Source organism: Falco rusticolus, chromosome Z, assembly GCF_015220075.1.
Source record: "Falco rusticolus isolate bFalRus1 chromosome Z, bFalRus1.pri, whole genome shotgun sequence".
Taxonomy (NCBI): domain Eukaryota; kingdom Metazoa; phylum Chordata; class Aves; order Falconiformes; family Falconidae; genus Falco; species Falco rusticolus.
Genome location: NC_051210.1, coordinates 24,682,312 through 24,700,615, shown reverse-complemented (window position 1 = coordinate 24,700,615; position 18,304 = coordinate 24,682,312). Strand labels below are relative to the sequence as shown.

The window sequence follows — 18,304 nt, the reverse complement described above, 5'->3', positions numbered from 1 at the left end:
GTCAGACAGACTTAAAGTCCACACTGATTTTTGAGGGATCAGTGGTTGTTAAGTGTACTTGTGAATCAAGAAATTGAGCGTCTTTGCCTAGTGAACTTCAGACCTCATCAGCTGGAGGGCACAATCACACACAGATTGGCTGTTCTTCTCATGTTACACAAATGCTCTGTTTTATGCCGATGTTTCTCTCTGCTCACCTACACGGCTGGTTGTGTGTGTGCATGCTTATGGGGAAGGCATGCACTGCCTTTCTTTTGCCTGGTCTTAGAGGAGCAGAACCACAGCAGGCTTCCATCTATTTGACCTATGATGAGAGGAGTCCTGTCATCTTACAGACTACCAAATTTGCCTGTAGCAGATTGGGAAGAACTAATCCTGTGCATCCAGATTTCCCTCAGTTTGGTTACCTGTAGCAGTCCCAGGTTTCCTCACCTGCAGTCTCAGTGCCAGGTGAGAATCCACAGGCAGATCATACATCCATACCTGGAGGACTTTCAGAACTTGTCAGACTTCGATTATTCTTTACAGTGCACTACTTCGGATGGATTTGAAATAAGTGCATCTGATTTTCACTTGGTGAGGTAACAGCCAGGCTGTCTTGTGCGTAAAGCCTCCAAATAAGTTAAAACCATTTACTGCTTGATGTCAGTTTCATGAATTTGACTAGTATCAGTCTCAAATAAAAACTGAATTTCTCTTCCAAGTTGGGAACTTTAGGGCAATGTGTGTACAATAATGTTGTGCAATTTTCTCACTCTCTTCCTGTTTACAGACACCTTCTTCCCCAAGTGGGAAGCATATTAAGTATTCAGAATGTTTGCATTCAGGGAAGAATGTGTACTTTTAAAGCTAATGCATTTGTTCTACCTGTCACTTATTTTTGTCATGCATTTTAAAACTGAATATTCACATGGTCAATATGTTGTCTGCCATTTGGTTCTCATCTATAAGCAGGCTGGTACAGTATTACCAAGCCAGTTTCTCCTGTAGAAGCAGCATCTCATCAAACATGCAAGGGGATTGTCAATCTTTGTACAGAAGGAAACAAGTTTTTTTGTTTGTCTTTCGGAAGCTTTAGATTCTTTGACTGACACATCTCGGTTATTATCAGTAACTAGATTATGACTGAGATATTTAATAATATTGTCTGCCGATGCTTTGGGACTGGAGATGCTCTGAAGAGTCTTTTTACTCCACAGATTAGATTTTCCAATCCAGAAATATTCTTGTTTGAAGAGCATTGCCAGTTGGTTTTCCGAATGTCTTGACAGAGAAAGCCGATAAAAACTGTTTCATCACACCACATGAGAGACAATCAGAGATCTGTGTGTGGTCGCAGGGCCATGATCTCGTTGCAATTACAGGGACACGCTGGGACAGCTCGCACGACTGGAACTCTGCCATGGGTGGCTATGTACCTTTTAGGAAAGACAGGCCAGCGGGGCGAGGTGGTGGAATTGCTCCTCATGTGAGGGAGCAGCTGGAATGTATCGAGCTCTGCCTGGGGGTGGATGCAGAGCGAGTCGAGAGCTTATGGGTAAAGCATTAAGGGGCAGGCCAGCACGGGGGACACCGTTGTGGGTGTTTGCTGCAAGCCACCTGATCAGGGAGAGGAGCTTGATGAGCCCTTCAACAGACAGTTGCAGGCAGCCTCACAGTCGCAGGCCCTGGTTCTCATGGGGGACTTCAGCCACCCGATACCTGCTGGAAAGACAGCAGAGCTGGGAACACACAGCCCAGGAGGTTCCAGCAGGGCATTGATGATAACTTTGTGGTGCAGATGGTGGAGAAACCAAGAAGGCAAGGTGTGCTCCTGGACCTTGTACTCACAAACACAGAAGGACTGATTGGGGATGTGAAGGTTGGGGGCAGCCTTGGCTGCAGTGACCATGAGTGGGTGGAGTTCAGGATCCTGCGTGAAGGAAGCAGGGCAATAAGTAGGACTGCAGCTGTGGACTTCAGGAGAGCCAACTTTGGTCTCTTCCAGGACCTGCTTGGGTCAGGGGTCTAGAAAGTAGGGTGGTCCAAGAAAACTGGCTAATATTCAAGCATCTCTTCCTCCAGGCTCAAGATTTGTGCATCCCTATGAGTATGAAATCAAGCAAGGTGGGCAGGAGGCCTGCATGGATGAGCAATTTGCTTCTGGCAAAAAAAAAAAAAAAAAAAAAAAAAAAAAAAACAGAAGAAAGGAGTTTATGAATTGTGGAAATAGGGACAGGCCACTTAGGAGGAATACAAGGATGTTGTCAGAACATGTAGGGAGGCAACGAGGAAGGCTAAGGTCTATTCAGAATTAAATCTGGTGAGGGATGTCAAGGACAAGAAGGGCTTCTTCAAGTACATCAGTAGGAAAAGGATGACTGGGGAAAATGTGGGCCTGCTGCTGAATGGGGTGGGTGCCCTGGTGAGGAAGGACACACAGAAGGTGGAGTTACTGAGTGCCTTCTTTCCTTCAGCCTTCATTGCCCAGGCCAGCCCTCTGGTTTCCCAGGCCCTGGAGGCAAGAAAGGAAGTCTGGAGAAAGGAAGATTTTCCCTTGGTTGAGGATCATGTTAGAGGTCACTTAAGCAAACCTGATACCCACAAATCGAGGGGCCTTGGTGGGATGCACCCCCAAGTGCCGAGGGAGCTGGCAGGTGTTATTGCTGAGCCGCTCTCCCTCATCTTTGAAAGGTCCCGCAGGACAGGAGAGGTGCCCAAGGATGAGAGGAAAGCCAATGTCACTCCATTCTTCACAAAGGGCAAGAGGGAGCACCCAGGAAACCACAGGCCAGTGGAGGAAAAGAAGGTTATTAGGAGCAGTCAACATGGATTCACCAAAAGAAAACCATGGCTGACCAACCTAACAGCCTTGAGTGATGGAATGACTGGCTGTCCCCTAGATGAGGGGAGAGAAGTATATATTGTTTACCGTGACCTCAGCAAGGCTTTTGACACTGTCTCCCGTGACTCCCTCACAGGTGAGCTCAGGCAGTGTGGGTCAGGTGAGTGGATGGGGGGTGGACTGAGAACTGGCTGGTGGCAGAGCTCAGAGGGTTGTGATCAGCGCTGCAGAGCCTGGCTGGAGGCCTGTGGCTCACGGTGCTCCCCAGGGGTCAGTGCTGGGCCCAGTCCTGTTCAGCTTGTTCACCAGTGACCTGGGTGAAGGGGCAGGGTGTCCCCTCAGCACGTTGCTGATGGTGCAGAACCGGGAGGAGCGGCTGATGCACCAGAGGCTGCGCTGCCATTCAGGGAGACCTGGTCAGGAGAGCTGGGGCAGAGGGACCTCACGGAGCTCAACAAAGGCAAGTGCAGGGTCCTGCCCCTGGGGAGGGACAGCCCCAGGCACCAGCACAGGCTGGGGTGACCTGCTGGAAGGCAGCTCTGCGGAGAAGGACCTGGGAGTGCTGGTGGGCAGCAAGGTGCCCGTGGGCCAGCAGTGTGCCCTGGTGGCCACGAAGGCCGGTGGGATCCTGGGGGGCATCAGGAGAAGCATGGCCAGCAGGCCGAGGGAGGTGATCCTCCCCCTCTGCTCTGCCCTGGTGGGGCACATCTGGAGTGCTGTGCCCAGTGCTGGGCTCCCCAGTTCAGGAGAGACAGGGAACTACTGGAGAGGGCCCAGCGGAGGGCTACGAAGGTGATGAGGGGACTGGAGCATCTCCCTGATGAGGAGAGGCTGAGGGAGCTGGGCTGTTTGGCCTGGAGCAGAGCAGACTGAGAGGGGATCTTACCAATGCACACAAACACCTTAAGGGTGGGCGTCAGGGGGACGGGGCCAGGCTCTTTTCAGTGGAGCCCAGCGACAGGACAAGGGGCAACGGGCACAAACTGCAACACAAGAAGTTCCTTCTGAATGTGAGGAAAAACTTTATCTTGAGGGTGCCAGAGCCCTGGAACAGGCTGCCCAGAGAGGTTGTGGAATCTCCATCTCTGGAGACATTGTAAATCTGCCTGGACATGGTCCTTTGCATCCTGCTCTGGGTGAACCTCTTTTAGCAGGGGCTTGGGCTAGATGGTCTCCAGAGGTCCCTTCCAGCCCCAACCATTCTGTGATTATGTGAAAGTGACAGAATTTTTCTTTCCAGGAATAATCCAGATGGTTTGGTATCAGACTGTTTTGATCTGCATCCCTTCATTTAGCAGGGCTAGAATTCTGTTTCCAGATTCTGTTGCAGTGTACTGACATCTGAAGTCAGCATCCATGTTTCAACATGTTAGATCAGATAGTTGTGTGCTAGTGGGGTTCTGGAGTTACAATTAGAGTTCTTTCCCAATTAGAGTTTTTCATAGCAGATAACAGTCTAGAAGAAGAGTAAATAGTGAAGATTTATGGTTTGATATTCTGTCTGCCACAGTTTTCTTAGTTTCACATGGGAGATTTTAGACTACTTGCCTGTGTTGAAAAGCTAGTTTCTGTTAGCTCAGTTGAAGTCCAATTATCAACTGCTTCAGCTGTACTTTCTTCTGTACAGTATTTTCCATTTCTTTCGTCCATTCAATTACTGAATGATTTCTGAAGAGTCTAATGACTATTTTTTGCCTCTAATTAGGGAGCTTGGTTCCTCAATTTAAACTCTTAAAAGAAAACCCCTTGAGTCTTTTCTTCATCTTTTCCATCTTCTATTGATAAAATAGCTAATTTCTGATTTAAGAGCACTTTTTATAGATGAGGCCATTCTTGCAGCTTGTTGCAAATGGTAACCTAAGGTCCTACTGGAGTGCGGCTGATCGGTTTGTTTTTCCTCAAAATTAGTTTAGAATTATGCACCTTACTTTTGGTGACAAGGAAAGATCCTATATGAGGATTTGTTTACATCTATTGCACAGTCACTAGGGTGGTATTTCAACATAGTTTCCAATTGGATAACTGTATACGAATGTTCTGTAAGGTAGTTTAAAAAGTCAGTATTTGCTCTGATTGAAGCTTATTAAGCCGGCGCTCAGCTTTATCAGTGGCATTCATCAGAATCTTGCCAGTACATCGTGTTTGTGAGGCTGCCAGTGGAGCTCCATTCACACTGAGTCCTAAACACTGTCACTGAAGTTGAGGATATAATGCCACTTTTGAGAGAGTAGTACTTTAATTAGATGGAGACTGTGGGACTGCATCTTCTGACTTACCAGCAGCAGGGTACTGCTGAAAACCACCCACACAGTGATTGTGCATATAGAGTAACTGTTCTTCCAAATGTTATTTTTCAGTCACTCATCTCGTAGCAAACTGCATCCCTTCTCCAAGTAATGGGTTGGGATGTCCTACGGTGAGAATTACCATGTAGAGGAAAGTTTTTTTAAAAAAATAGTTGTTTCTGAAGGCTCACCTTTCTTCCTCTTTCCAGCTCCTTGGAGTTCCTTAAATCTGAGTAATCTGGAGTTGAGGGGAACTGTGTTGGCTATGAGGCGTGCACTTCTTTCTGCACATGTTTATGGTGCATGTTAGGCAGTGGTTGAAAGTAGAGAAGAAAATGGATGAACGTGAATGCGCTAGTCAAAATTGCTAATCTCAGATGCTTTGAGTGTGAATGCCTGTTATTTAAAAGTGCATGTGAAAAACTGATCTCAAGTAACTGTTGTTGCTGGACTGTAGTTCTGTCTTCTGTTACTTCTCAGGTAACATGCCTAGAACTATGAAGCAGTTGCAAGGGTTTTTTGATACCTTTTAAATATATAATAGGATGAATAAATTATTTGAGAGATTCATGTGTAGTTTGTAAGATATTCTAGGACACCTTTTTTAAGTTCTCAGATGCAAGCAGTGAACTTTAAAAAGAAAAATGACTGAATAAGAAGAGAATTGATAATAAAACATTTTGACTGACTTTAGCACATCTGTGGCAATGGAGTTAATGGTGTTCCTTTTTAAGGTGAAACAGTGAATTCTTCTTTGAAAGAACATGTATATGCACATTTTCCTTGTGGGCAGAGTGTGCGTACAGTCACTTGAACTGAAGACTTTTAGCTTTAATTGTAAGAGAAAGCTTGCTCATACTTTAACTGGAAAAGAAGAAAATCCTGACAAGGAAGATTGCCGGTGATGCTGAACTATTCAAGATAACAATAATAATAATTAAAAATAAATGAAGGCAAACTTAGGAACTGGAGGACTTAAGACAGATTAAGCATGCAGTGAAGTGGCAGATGGAATTCAATCTAAAGAAGCGTAGTGGGGCGCATGGAGGAGCAATCCTCTACAACTATCAACAACTACCATTTTTGGAAAGTAAACTGGGAGTCATAATAATCTATAAAAAAAACTAGCCTCAGTGCTTAGTAGCTACCAAAGAGGCAAACAGTCATTACTAAGAAAAGCACCAAGAATAAACCAGAAATTATCATCTTGCATCAATTCAACTCTGGCATATTTTCAATTGCTACACTGTCAGATGTATTTAATACTACTGCATAGGTATAAATAACTATGCATACATGAGATACACACCCCAAAACAGGAATTACTGTTGTGGTTGTCCATTATAAGCTGATAAATAATCCTCCCCTTTGCTTTAAGTGTCTCCCATTTATTTTTTAGTTCCATATTTTAAGCCTATTGTAAAATGCAAATTTAAGATATTGGTGCTTAAGATACTATGTTTTCGGTAAACTTTCTGCAAAGTTTTCACTGAAAGTCACTTATTTAACTATAAACAAGCTGATGTTATAAAACAGAAATTGCCTTTTGATAAAGTTCCTTTATTTTCTTTTCTGGCTTCTATAGAGCTTTAACTAGCTGTTGTAAATATGTAGGACTTGGTCATCTTGGGTTTGTAATGCAGCTTCTGCAGCCATGTAAAAGCTGCAAATGAAAACCTGGAAAGGTACAAAATTTGCAGAATCTTGGGAGAGAGTCCATTCAGTTCTTGCTGGCATGATGTTGAAATAAAACTGCTGAAAGAAATTGTTTGCATTGCGGACCAAGCCAAAGATGCTTGTTGCAGATTCTTCCAGCTAACAGTTTTAAGAAACTAGATATTAAGAGAAAGAGGGTTGTAGAATCGAAGTTAAATGAATCTGAAGAAAATAGAAAAAAAATACAGGACAGAAAAATTATGCAGAAAAGGAAGACTGCAAAAGACTAGCTGGCTGTCAGTATTCAAGTAGGTACTGAATGTAGGAGTAACTTGCTAAAGTAGTAGCTAGTTTCTCTAAACTGCATTGTTTACATGTCAAGGGCCAACACAGAAAACTGAGGGATGTTGTAAAATGAGGTGTCATCTAATGATAATTTTGGAAGATGTACTAATGATTCATAAAAATAGGTAGTATACCTAGTAATAGAAGAGAATTAGTGGATGATCAGAGGTTTCCAAAAGTAATTAAATGGACATTCTGTAAATTATAATTTTCTATTAAATTAATGGAATCATATATAAAGTGGGTTTCAAAATTTAGACATCATGGTGTATTAACTTGATTTTACAAATGTTTTTTGCATTTTGCAGAACGAAGAGAAGGCATCAGTCAGTTTCCCTTCGCTTCTTAGCCATATGACTTCTTCTTTCTTAAATCATCCTGTAATTCCAATGACAACATATGCAGATTCAGGTGTCCCAGAAATGCTAAATACTTTTTCTCCACTCACGTCATCCATGCCTTGTGACATGCATATAGTCAACCTGAGGACAATCCAATCAAAGGTAAGGCCAAACCACTGCTTTTATGATATAGCTTATATTATATATATATGAATTATTATATATATGATATAAATTATGATATAGCTTATTATTATAGTCTAAACAAGTATTTTATTCTAAGAAAGTAATTTGCGGGGGTTTTTTAATATGATACCATAAATTGCGGTGTGATGACTAGTTCTTGTTAATTCTGTAAGCGCTAGAAATTTGTGTCTGAAAAATGTGAAGTATGGGAATTGCTTTTTCACAAAATACTAATATGCATAGTGCATATTCTGTCTCTGGAGGGGGCATATTTCAACGTTTTCCCAAAGTTTAAGAGCAGAAAGGTTCATATACTTTGGCCTCTTTTTTATTAAGAATGAAATTTAAGGTCATTAGGCTTTGTTCTGAGTACAGTAACTTGTGTTTTTAATAAAGTCTATAGTTTTAAATCCATCTGATTCTATTTGGAAGATTTAAAGAAAAACTACCACATCTTAACATCCATAGGAATAAATTGTTAAAATATTTTAAGGCTTAAATACAAGACCTATTGTAATTATTCTAACATCAATTTACAATTCTTGGTTCCTGGGAAATTGTTCTCTGGTAGGTTTACAAAAAAAAAAAACCAAACAAAAAAACCCACAAAACAACCAAAAAACCCCACCTCAAACAAAAAATCTGTTCTGTACTCAATAACTTACACAACTGTAACCATCATATTTCAAATTTCTTTTTAATAAACTATAGAAGTAGAACTGTTTGTGCATCCTTCTTCCACCAGTTCTTGTGCAAATTCTTTTCAGGTTTTCAACACCTTTTAAAATGCGGGTATATTTACTTTATGCTCCATTGCAGTATCACTCATCAGTGCTGTTACCATAGATTAAATCCCTTTTTAATTCTGCCATGCTTACATACTTAAAAACTACAGTTGTCTCTTCTCCCTTAGTCTCTGTGGTGGCTGAAGTAGAACTGCACATCTATGATAACCTCAGATTATATTCAGTTTATCATAGTTATTCATTTTTAGTCTTCATCATTATTTTAAAACTTAGAAGAATTAGTTTACTTTTATTTTCTGTTAGTAGTTCAATGGCACATATATTCCTTCAGCCATGACTATTTCTTACTTTGAATTTCAAAATGTAATAACTCTTGATTTTTGTGGGTCTTGTGCCTTTGAAGAGTTAGGAGTAAGCTTTGTACTGAATTAAGTAAGTCTTCATGAGCATTGTATGTTCCACGCATCACTGTAAAATCTTTTCATTTGCCTCAGGCAGCTCAGCAGCACTTGTTTGCTTCAGCATGTCAGGTTTAGTGGCAGACCTTCATGAACATGTCCCCTCTCCCTTTTCAAGGCCTAAATGTCCCTTTGTATAATATGCCCATGACACCTGTGAAATGAAAGGCTGGCTCTGTGTCTGCTTTTTTGAGTTCAACATTACTACTCATAGGTGAATTGTATGATTTTATTTGGGCTATACCAGTCCTGCTGGCTCAGTTGATATAAGATTGTTTGAGGCTATGATCTCTTCCCCATCCCCAACTGTGTATTTCAATAATTACTTGATTGACAGCTCTTGAGCTTGCAGCATTACTTTATGCTTCAAAGTGAAAGTTATCAATAGTCGTAGGATAGGAGCACCATTGTTATAGATACAGAACATTTCTTCCCTACAGCAGAAGCAGTGCTATGCCTTGCAAATAATTGCTTGCATGCCAAAATGGCCTTTTAAAAATCTCCCCTCGGTTTCTGCTTCCTTTCTCTGTCTTCCATGAATGTGAATGACAAGTGTCATATTTCGGGCTGACACAATGCAAATTTTCGCAGAAACGTAGACTACTACTCCATTGCTTTAGCTGTTGAAGTTGATTTTCAAGAAATTATATCATTACAATTTCACATAAAAGGGTACCAATTTAAAATAAAGTATTATTAAGATTTAAAGTAGAAATCAGAATGCATGAAGATGGATTAAAGTATAAATGAGAAAAAACTTAAGGGAATTCCTAGTTTCACTTTAAACTCTGCTCCTCTTGGTGGGAAGAATATTGCTAGTGTTGTAAGATATGTGATCTTGTCATGGAAGAGTCCACTGCCTTAGGAATATGAAACTAAAGACATTTTTAATAAAGGTCCAGTTTTTACATTGACACAGATTTTATCTACTGTAAATAGACTGGACCTCAAGATTTTAAAACTGAGTATATTTGTCCCTTTGTACTAAATGTAAATACATATTTCTGTCATGTTGCTTGAACTTTTCAATGCATGTTTGTTAGATTATAGTAATCGGATTAAAAAGTGTTTAAATGGTTTTTCTTTCTCATTTAAATTTTAGCAATGTTGCCCTGGGATACAACTATGTGAATGCCTAGCAAAAATTTTTTTCCATCTCAAAGCCTCATGCAAGAACCTCATTTTATCTCTCTGAGATAAAAATCAAATTAGACTTTGTAGCCCTTCCAAGAAAGGCAGTCAGAGATTTGTTAGTAGTAAGGGAATTTTTGTCATACAACAATGCTGTGAAGTGTTACAGGATTAAGGATGTTGTTGTTTGTTGAAAATAGAGAAATCTGTCACAGGTTTTCATGCAGTTATCATGGTCACTTACAGAAGGTGTATTTGATGTAAATTGGGCTCTTCCTTGCTCAGGCATTCCTTAGGCTTGCATACACTTAATCTAGTTTACTTAGAGATGATGTAAGAATAGGTAAGTTAAAGTAGATTTGGAGACTGTGGCAACTTTACTCATTCTTACACCTGCTTTGATAATAGGTTAGAATAGCTTAATTTATTACACATGGATGCTATATGCATGTTAAAGCCCTGGGAATTCTAAAAGTTTGACTGCTGTATCGGAGATGTTTATACTTATCAAAGCTCTTTTCCTGAAGATGTCATTAATTGCTTATTACCTTGCTTTGTTAAATCTTTTGATTCTTAACAAAGATAATATTTAATTTTAAAAACTTAAGAAACTAAATATTTATGTCATCATTTGAAATGCATAGATGCATTATGCAGATTATAACAAGGTAATTCCAGTGTAATAGAGAAAGTGTTGATACCCATTACTGGCTTGTAATTTTTAACATCAGTTTACCCCATAGGAAGTCAGGCTTTTGCAGTATGAATTTTAGTATTTCACTAATCTGGTGTTTAGGCAGAGTATTATTTTGTGTGCATAAAAATGTCTGCTTTTAAGTGCAACACTGTCACATCAATCAGTGAAAGTGAAAACCAAGTCAGGTATTTCATAGTTGGAGACAGAAAGTAATTTTATCACATAATCATTATTACCTTACTTAATGTAGAAAGAGGTGCTACTGTTCCAATAAACAGGATAAAAAGCCATCAATGATATTAAGTACTGCATACTTGAATATGCTGACTGTTGACACCATTCGTTTGAAAAACCTGATATTAGGTGGTTATAAGCAAATGTTCATTAAACTCTTCTCAAACTGTTTTATTCATGATTTGTAAACTATGCAGTGTTTGCCTGTCAGTATTTTACTACAAAGTATCTAATTTCAATTGCAAATACCATTGGTAAATTTTTATTACTTTAAACTAGAAATTTAGTTAAGAAACACTAATATTATCAGTTCACCATTTTTTATTTTCTCAGCAAGTATTTAATACTATGAATTTGTTGCACTATGAAGCTGTGTCATGCTGGGTTTCAAAGAAGCTGGTTCAAGCTGTTCCAAGATCATCTTTATTGGGAGAAAATTGGTTTGGGTCTGAAGCCTGTTAGATTGAGGTCTCTCTTGTTTGTTACACCTTCAACAGCTTAAAGCTTTAACATCATAAAGAGCTTAATGTTTGTTGGCATAGGTTTCTCCAAGGCAATAGATAATTAGTGAATCATAGAATCATACAATCATTTAGGTTGGAAAAGACCTTTAAGATCATTAAGTCCAACCATTAACCTAGGACTGCCAAGTTCACCACTAAACCATGCCTCTATGGACCACATCTACATATTTTTTAAATACCTCCAGGGATGATGATTCCACCACCTGTCTAGGCAGCCTGTTCCAATGCTTGACCATCCTTTCAGCAATGAAATTTTTTCGTAATATCGAATCTAAACTTCCCCTTGTGTAACTTGAGGCCTTTTATCCTATTGCTTGTTATCTGGGAGAAGAGACCAACCCCTACCTCACTACAGCCTCCTGTCAGGGAGTTGTAGAGAGTGGTAAGGTCTCCCCTCAGCCTCCTTTTCTCCAGGCTAAACACCCCCAGTCCCCTCAGCCACTCCTCATCAGACCTGTGCCCCAGCCCCTTCCCCAGCCCCGCTGCCCGTCTCTGGACACGCTCCAGCCCCTCAATGTCCCCCTTGCAGTGAGGGGCCCAGACCTGAACACAGGGTTCGAGGGGCGGCCTCACCAGTGCCCAGGGCAGGGGGACGGTCACTGCCCTGGTCCTGCTGGCCACACTGCTGGGCACACAGGCCAGGGTGCTGCTGGCCGCCTGGGCCCCCTGGGCACACTGCTGGCTCCTGCCCAGCCGGCCGTCACCCAGCACCCCCAGGCCCTTTCCCACCAGGCCCTTTCCAGCCGCTCTGCCCCAGCCTGTAGCGCTGCGTGGGGCTGGTGTGACCCAAGGGCAGGACCCGGCACTGAGCCCTGCTGAACCTCATACAACTGGCCTGGGCCCATCGCTCCAGCCTGCCCAGGTCCCTCTGCAGAGCCTCCTGCCCTCAGGCAGGTCAGCACTCCCACCCAACTTGGTGTCATCTGCAAACTTACTGAGGGTGCACTTGATGCCCTTGTCCAGATCATCAGTAAAGATGCTAAACAGGCCTGGCCCCAGTACTGAGCCCTGGGGAACACCACTTGTGACTGGCTGCCAATTGGGTATAACTGCATTCACCAGCACTCTTTGGGCCAGAAATGAACCTGCTCATGGCTGAGAATTTTGGGAGAAAGCACCAGTACAAAAACAAGCAAACAGAAATAAATTAGAGAAAAATAGGCCAAGGAGCTGGCATGATTGTTTATAGAACGGGCTTTTTTATGCCTTTATAATATATGTAATAAAGTGAAGAGCTGAAGAATGTAAAACAGCAGACAATAAATACATAAAGTAATGCATCACAGAAAATAAGTGACTAATGTGAGTGTAGTGGTAACAGCAGCTTGCAGCATGAAGGGTATCTTGTCACGTACCACTCCTGTGGTATGAAGGTAGCTTGCTTGCTGTGTTACTCTTGGTGTACAAGAGTGGTTTTCTACAGCTTGCCGTAAAACAAACAAAAAAATATTTTGTGTGTAAATCGAAGTTTCCCAGCCAGTTCTAAGCTAAGACTTTGTTTTCTGAAGTATATATCAAAAGAAGTTCCTGATTTGCATTTGTATGCTATCCTTGTGACATTCATCCTAAGTGATTTCCATGATTTGGTCCAAACTATGAAGCTGAGTTTGTGGGTTACTCTTTGATGCCTGTCGAGGCTCAAAAGCACTGTAAGTCTTATCTATAAATGTAAAAAAACCTTATTTGATATTTGTGTTCTAGTGTATGGTTTTGTGTACACCTTAAGCTGAGTTAGATTGTAGAGGGCAGCTCTGCAAAGTAGAAGCTTGAAAGAACAGAGTAACAATGACTATTTAAAACTAGCTATTTTAATTAGCATATGATTTCTAGTTTTATCTTGCTTTTGCCCTGTAATTTTTCTGGGAAGCCAATTAATACAACTATGATAGCTACACTTTGAGTGTGCACAGGTGCATCTATTGAGCCTTGAACTCCTTGCTTAACAACTTACATTTACATTCTGTAGTATTTTATATTTGAACTCTCTGCTCTTTAGTTCTTTGTTTGGTGTTACAAACATTGAAAGAAACATGACTGTTCAATATAGGCTGAACATTATTTAAGGCATAAGTGGCTCCATTCACTGGCAATGGTAATGGTAATTTTATGAGATCCTAAAATATCTTTCTAGCTTCACTACTTTCTGAGTAATCTTTTATTTTGTTTATTTTTAGGTAGATAATGAGCCATCTGATGAAGCTGCTCTGATTCTTCACAGAAAGGGATTTGACTGTAGATTTTCAAACAGAGACATGGGTCTGCTCTGTTCCACTACTCAGGGAAAGGTATACTGACATTTTATGGGTAGCTTACCTGACAAGTATCACAGAAACTCATATTTAAGTCAAATTATAGGTGAAGTCTAGGTAGTTATTTATCAAGAGTTACACTTTCAGGATAATAGTTAAGTTTACCTTGAAAGCTGCTTTCCATTTGATAAAGATATGGATCTGCTGGTGTGTGGGAGTGACCGTGTAAGCATCAACAAGTAAACTTCTAGGTCAGTTTTAATCTCATTAACTTCCTGTAAATGTTGTTTTCATATAACATGGATCACTATTTCTCAATTTTTTAATAGCGTTTTAGAACTTTACTAAGTAAAAAGAGTCAAATTACATACTCTGAAATGTATTGAATATTATTAACATATTCACAAATTATGTGACTGTTATTTGAAAACTGTTGCTTATTAGAGTATGTCCTTTGTCTCCCCATGATCACTTACATGACCTGCACCGTTGCAAATACCTGAGCATTCTGCAATTGCTATAGAATTAATGTGATACATAAAATGTTCAAATACAAATTATATCACTTCATTCTGAGGAGTACAGATGGAGTAGATTGTTATGAATCTGTAGAAATTTTGTCATCAAATTTTGAAATAGTTTTGGGATGGGATTTTTCTTAAGCAGAAGAGTAAGTATGGTTTTGTTTAGAAACAGGAAGAGTTTTAGTCCAAATATTTCTGATCAGGTTTTTAGTATGTCTATTTAATTTATTTGCTTTGAAACATGGCAAGTGAACACAGCCCAAAAAGATCTAATTTAGTATATAGCATCTGAGATGTGGTACTTAGAAATATTTGTGATCTTTGATGTAAGAATGGCTGCGCCAATGACCTATAAGGAGATGTATCGTTTGGATCATTGTTAGAGATCAGGTTGAAGTCAATGTTAAAAGGTATATACTGTATTTTCTAATTTATTTTTTTTTTCCCCTAGATAAAGGTGCATAAACTCTTCAACAAATTCAGAGTGGAAAGTCTTACACCTGCATCTTTATCTTTGATGCATTCACCTCCAGATGCCAGAAATACAAGTGAAATAAATATGAGTTCTATGGAGATTAATACGTTCCGGATTCGGCTAAGATGAAATCTGGCTTTAATACTCAGATAGAAGAGGAATCTGCAATTATATGTCCTCTTAAGTTTCACGTGCAATAAGAAGCACATTATTATTATTCCAGCTTCTGGATACTGTGAGAAAAACACGCATTCTATAATTTTTTGACAACACAGTGAAAAGCCATGTTGCAAGCAACTTTTTTTTGGTTTTGGTTGGGGTTTTTTTCTTTCCATAAAGTAGCAACATCAATATAAGTTAATGCAACAAGTTAAGAAATTTCTAAGGATGTTAACCTCTCAACAGCTTAAATCTCAGGTTAAATGCTAACTAATGACGTTTCTGGTGTTTTAATTTTCATAAAGAGGGGATTGGATTTTAAACAGCCTTCTTTGCTGATCCTTGATGAATTTATTTACAAATTATTCAGTATAGAAAGTCCTGATGCAGCTTGGAAATAAAATGGAATGAAATGTTCTTGTGTAAGTAGCTAATGTCCAAATATTTACAATCATTTATATAAATGACAATAATCTCAATTTATTCCACAATTAATTTCAATTTATTCAACACAAAGGGGATTATTAATTGTGGTAAAATGAAAGCCTGCAGTACTTGTGATAAGTGATGGTAGATTTTAATACTTCTACCATTCACCTGAGTTATGTACATAGGAAAACATGAACCTACAAAATAATTTTGCAATGGAAATGTTTAATAAAACGCCCATTTTGTTACTTGACACACTGGGATATGTGCAATTATTCCATTATCATGTCTGATGAGAAGTGTCCATAATCATCATGAACACAAGATTTTTTATAAAACTCATTTAGATACCGATGTTCTCTGAAATGAGTTTTCTATTTCAAGATTACCATATCAAGATTAATGTGCCTTATTTTTTTGATAAGTCTTGTTACAATTTTGGTGTCTATGTTAATGTTTTTGGGGGAAAGGTAGTTTATATAATACTTAAGCTGTGTATCTCCTATTTGACAATGCTGGCCACACTCTGATCTGTTTCCTCCTGCACCAAGTTTGTGCTATCTTATTCTGAACATTTTGACTATTTGAATGTATTAAAATGATGTCATAACATGAAACATAGACAAAAAAAGAATTACTGTACAATCTAAATTCACCTGCTTTCAAGGAAATTGCAACTTGATGCAGAGAGTTGATAGTAAGCAAGACGTAGTCTGCAAACCCATCAAAACATGTGCTTGCATGTCACAGACTGTGGTGACCTGTTAATTCAGAATCATGTGCCTATATTTTAAACATTTTTCAAACTTGCAACCTCACTTACATTGCCAGTGTTCATATTACAGTCTTTACAGACTGAAGAATGGAGTCTTACTTTTTGCTTTGTTTTCACATATTAAGTAATTCATATTTAGTGCTGAAGCCATTCAAGTGTGAAAAATACTTCCCTGAGTAGAGCTGCTGTTTACAGTTAATATATATAAACATGCACTTGAATATGGTCCCATTTCCTAGTCTTCATTTATCTTCATAACTTTCTTCTATCTCTTGCTTATATTTTACTTTTCCATACATCATTGCTTATCTCTAATACTAATGCATGAAAAGGCATCATAACTGGTAAAAAAATGTGCTATTTTCTAACTCTAATATTGCCTACCGTATTTAATTTCATTGTTGTTGTTCCACAGTGTATCAAATTATGTATCATGTAGCTACAGGCTATCTTAAAACAAAATGAAAGTGGAACTTTGATTTCATGCGTTGTCACAGGTTGGATCTCTGTTGAGATTGTGTAGATTTTGCTACTTAATTCAATCTACTGTGTGTTTTGTAATTAATGGAATACTTAGTAGGATCTCGTGCAAGTTACATCAAGAATGTAAGAACCACTAACCACAAAGGGAAGAATCAGTTGGATCCAGTAAATGGATGTTTTCATGCAATAAACATGTACTGTAACTTTCCTTAGCTGTAGTATTTGAAAATACTACTTTTTGCTGGAACTCAAATCTTGGTAGACTTGCCAGCAGAAATTTCTTACAACATTATTTTGTTGCATCTTCAGCGTTAAAATGCTTCAGAGACTTTTATGTGACTGTATAAGAGTGTTCAAAATCTTATTTCAGTTTTGTTAGGCAGAAAAGTAAAATTTTGATGCAATAAAGTTTTAAAGTATCTTGCCTGTTGGAATTGCTTCCAAAAGATGTTTCATACAGCATTTGATCTTTTCTTTTATCATCAGCTGTACAGTCATGATGCCTGAATCTTCTTTAACCAGCAGATTTAATCTTTGTTCCTTTAATTTACATTTTTTGTGTAACAGAAGAGCCTTCAATTTGGGATCCTTTACTTCAAAACTCCACTCAAATTTTAATAATAAATTCTACTTTAATTGGTTCAGAATGTGGCTGTCAATGGATTTGGATTTTTTTGCTTTTGCTTTTTTCCCCAAGAGCTCTTTAATGAGTTCTTACATGGATATTTCAATTAAGTTCTGTGCATTGGCCATCTATAATTTAATCATATTATTTTCTTTTTTTGTATCCGCTGGGTTTGTAACTACTGGTTAAGAGAACCAATCGTTCTTACCTTCTGCTATGGTTTCAAAGGCAATGCTGGGTAAGAAATAGTTTTAAAAACTTGTGATTATTTTCCATACCAGAGTTGTGCTGAATTTGTTGTTACATTCCTTTATCTTAAATGTCTTTGGTTTACTTCCTCATATTGTCTGAAACAAACTGATTTCAACTGAAGGTTTTTTGATACTTTCTCTTGGAAGGTTTTATATCTTATGGGGATATGTAAAATAAGATCTCTAATAAAAGATAATGTTATTGTGAAATGTGGTCAGTGTCATTAATGTCTTAGCCAGCTAATTTAAATTTAAGAGAGAGACAGAGAGAAACAAGCATGCCTTCTTTGAGAAGGTTGATAGATCAATAGCTTTTGGGAATTACAATTACTTGCAGTGAGATGAACTCCAGATGAAAGATGCAATCTATTTCACAGTCACCAAACAGAAGATGATAGATGCTAACTTCAGAGACATAAACATGTGATTGCACGGTGTGGGAAGGGAATGAGTAACACTTCTCTCAGGTAAGGAACCTTGCCCTGACTTAGCAGAAAACAGCTGTGAAATTCTAGAATTCTTTTTTGACTTGAACTAATCTCATTTCTCTTTTAAGCATTTGAGAGTAATGGAATGGAAGCTGTTCTTGTAAATTAAATTAACAAACACACCCTTAGAAAATAAAGTCAAAATAACAGTTCAACTGCAATTAGAATGAACACTTTTAAGAAAATAATATAATGCTCATATAATGTGCTGTAATTACATATGACATGTTGAACAGAAATAGAGGCTTTACAGGTTTGCTTCCCAAAATGCTGATGGAGCTTGAGCCTAATCAGTTGCAAAGATTGTATAAATTTCACTCAGTGCCTGAAGCTATTTGATGTTGGACTCAATAGTCTTAGCTGTAAGCATAAATATATATACACATCCTATGTAAATCTCTGTAATTTTAAAGCTGATG

At 38.9% G+C, this 18,304-nt stretch overlaps 1 protein-coding gene across 2 annotated transcripts in view; it reads left to right on the top strand.

Annotated features, from left to right (window-relative positions):
- MAN2A1 (mannosidase alpha class 2A member 1) overlaps positions 1-17,607 on the top strand; it is a 121,182-nt gene extending 103,575 nt beyond the window's left edge. Inside the window, exons 20-22 of one of the 2 annotated variants that reach the window (XM_037372756.1) lie at positions 7,419-7,613; positions 13,602-13,712; positions 14,652-17,607. In XM_037372756.1, coding sequence (XP_037228653.1) covers positions 7,419-7,613; positions 13,602-13,712; positions 14,652-14,804 — 459 coding nt within the window. In that variant the 3' untranslated portion in view covers positions 14,805-17,607. The remainder of the gene's footprint in view (positions 1-7,418; positions 7,614-13,601; positions 13,713-14,651) is intronic. The other variant, XM_037372758.1, reaches the window with a different exon arrangement.
- The last annotated feature ends 697 nt before the right edge of the window (positions 17,608-18,304 follow it).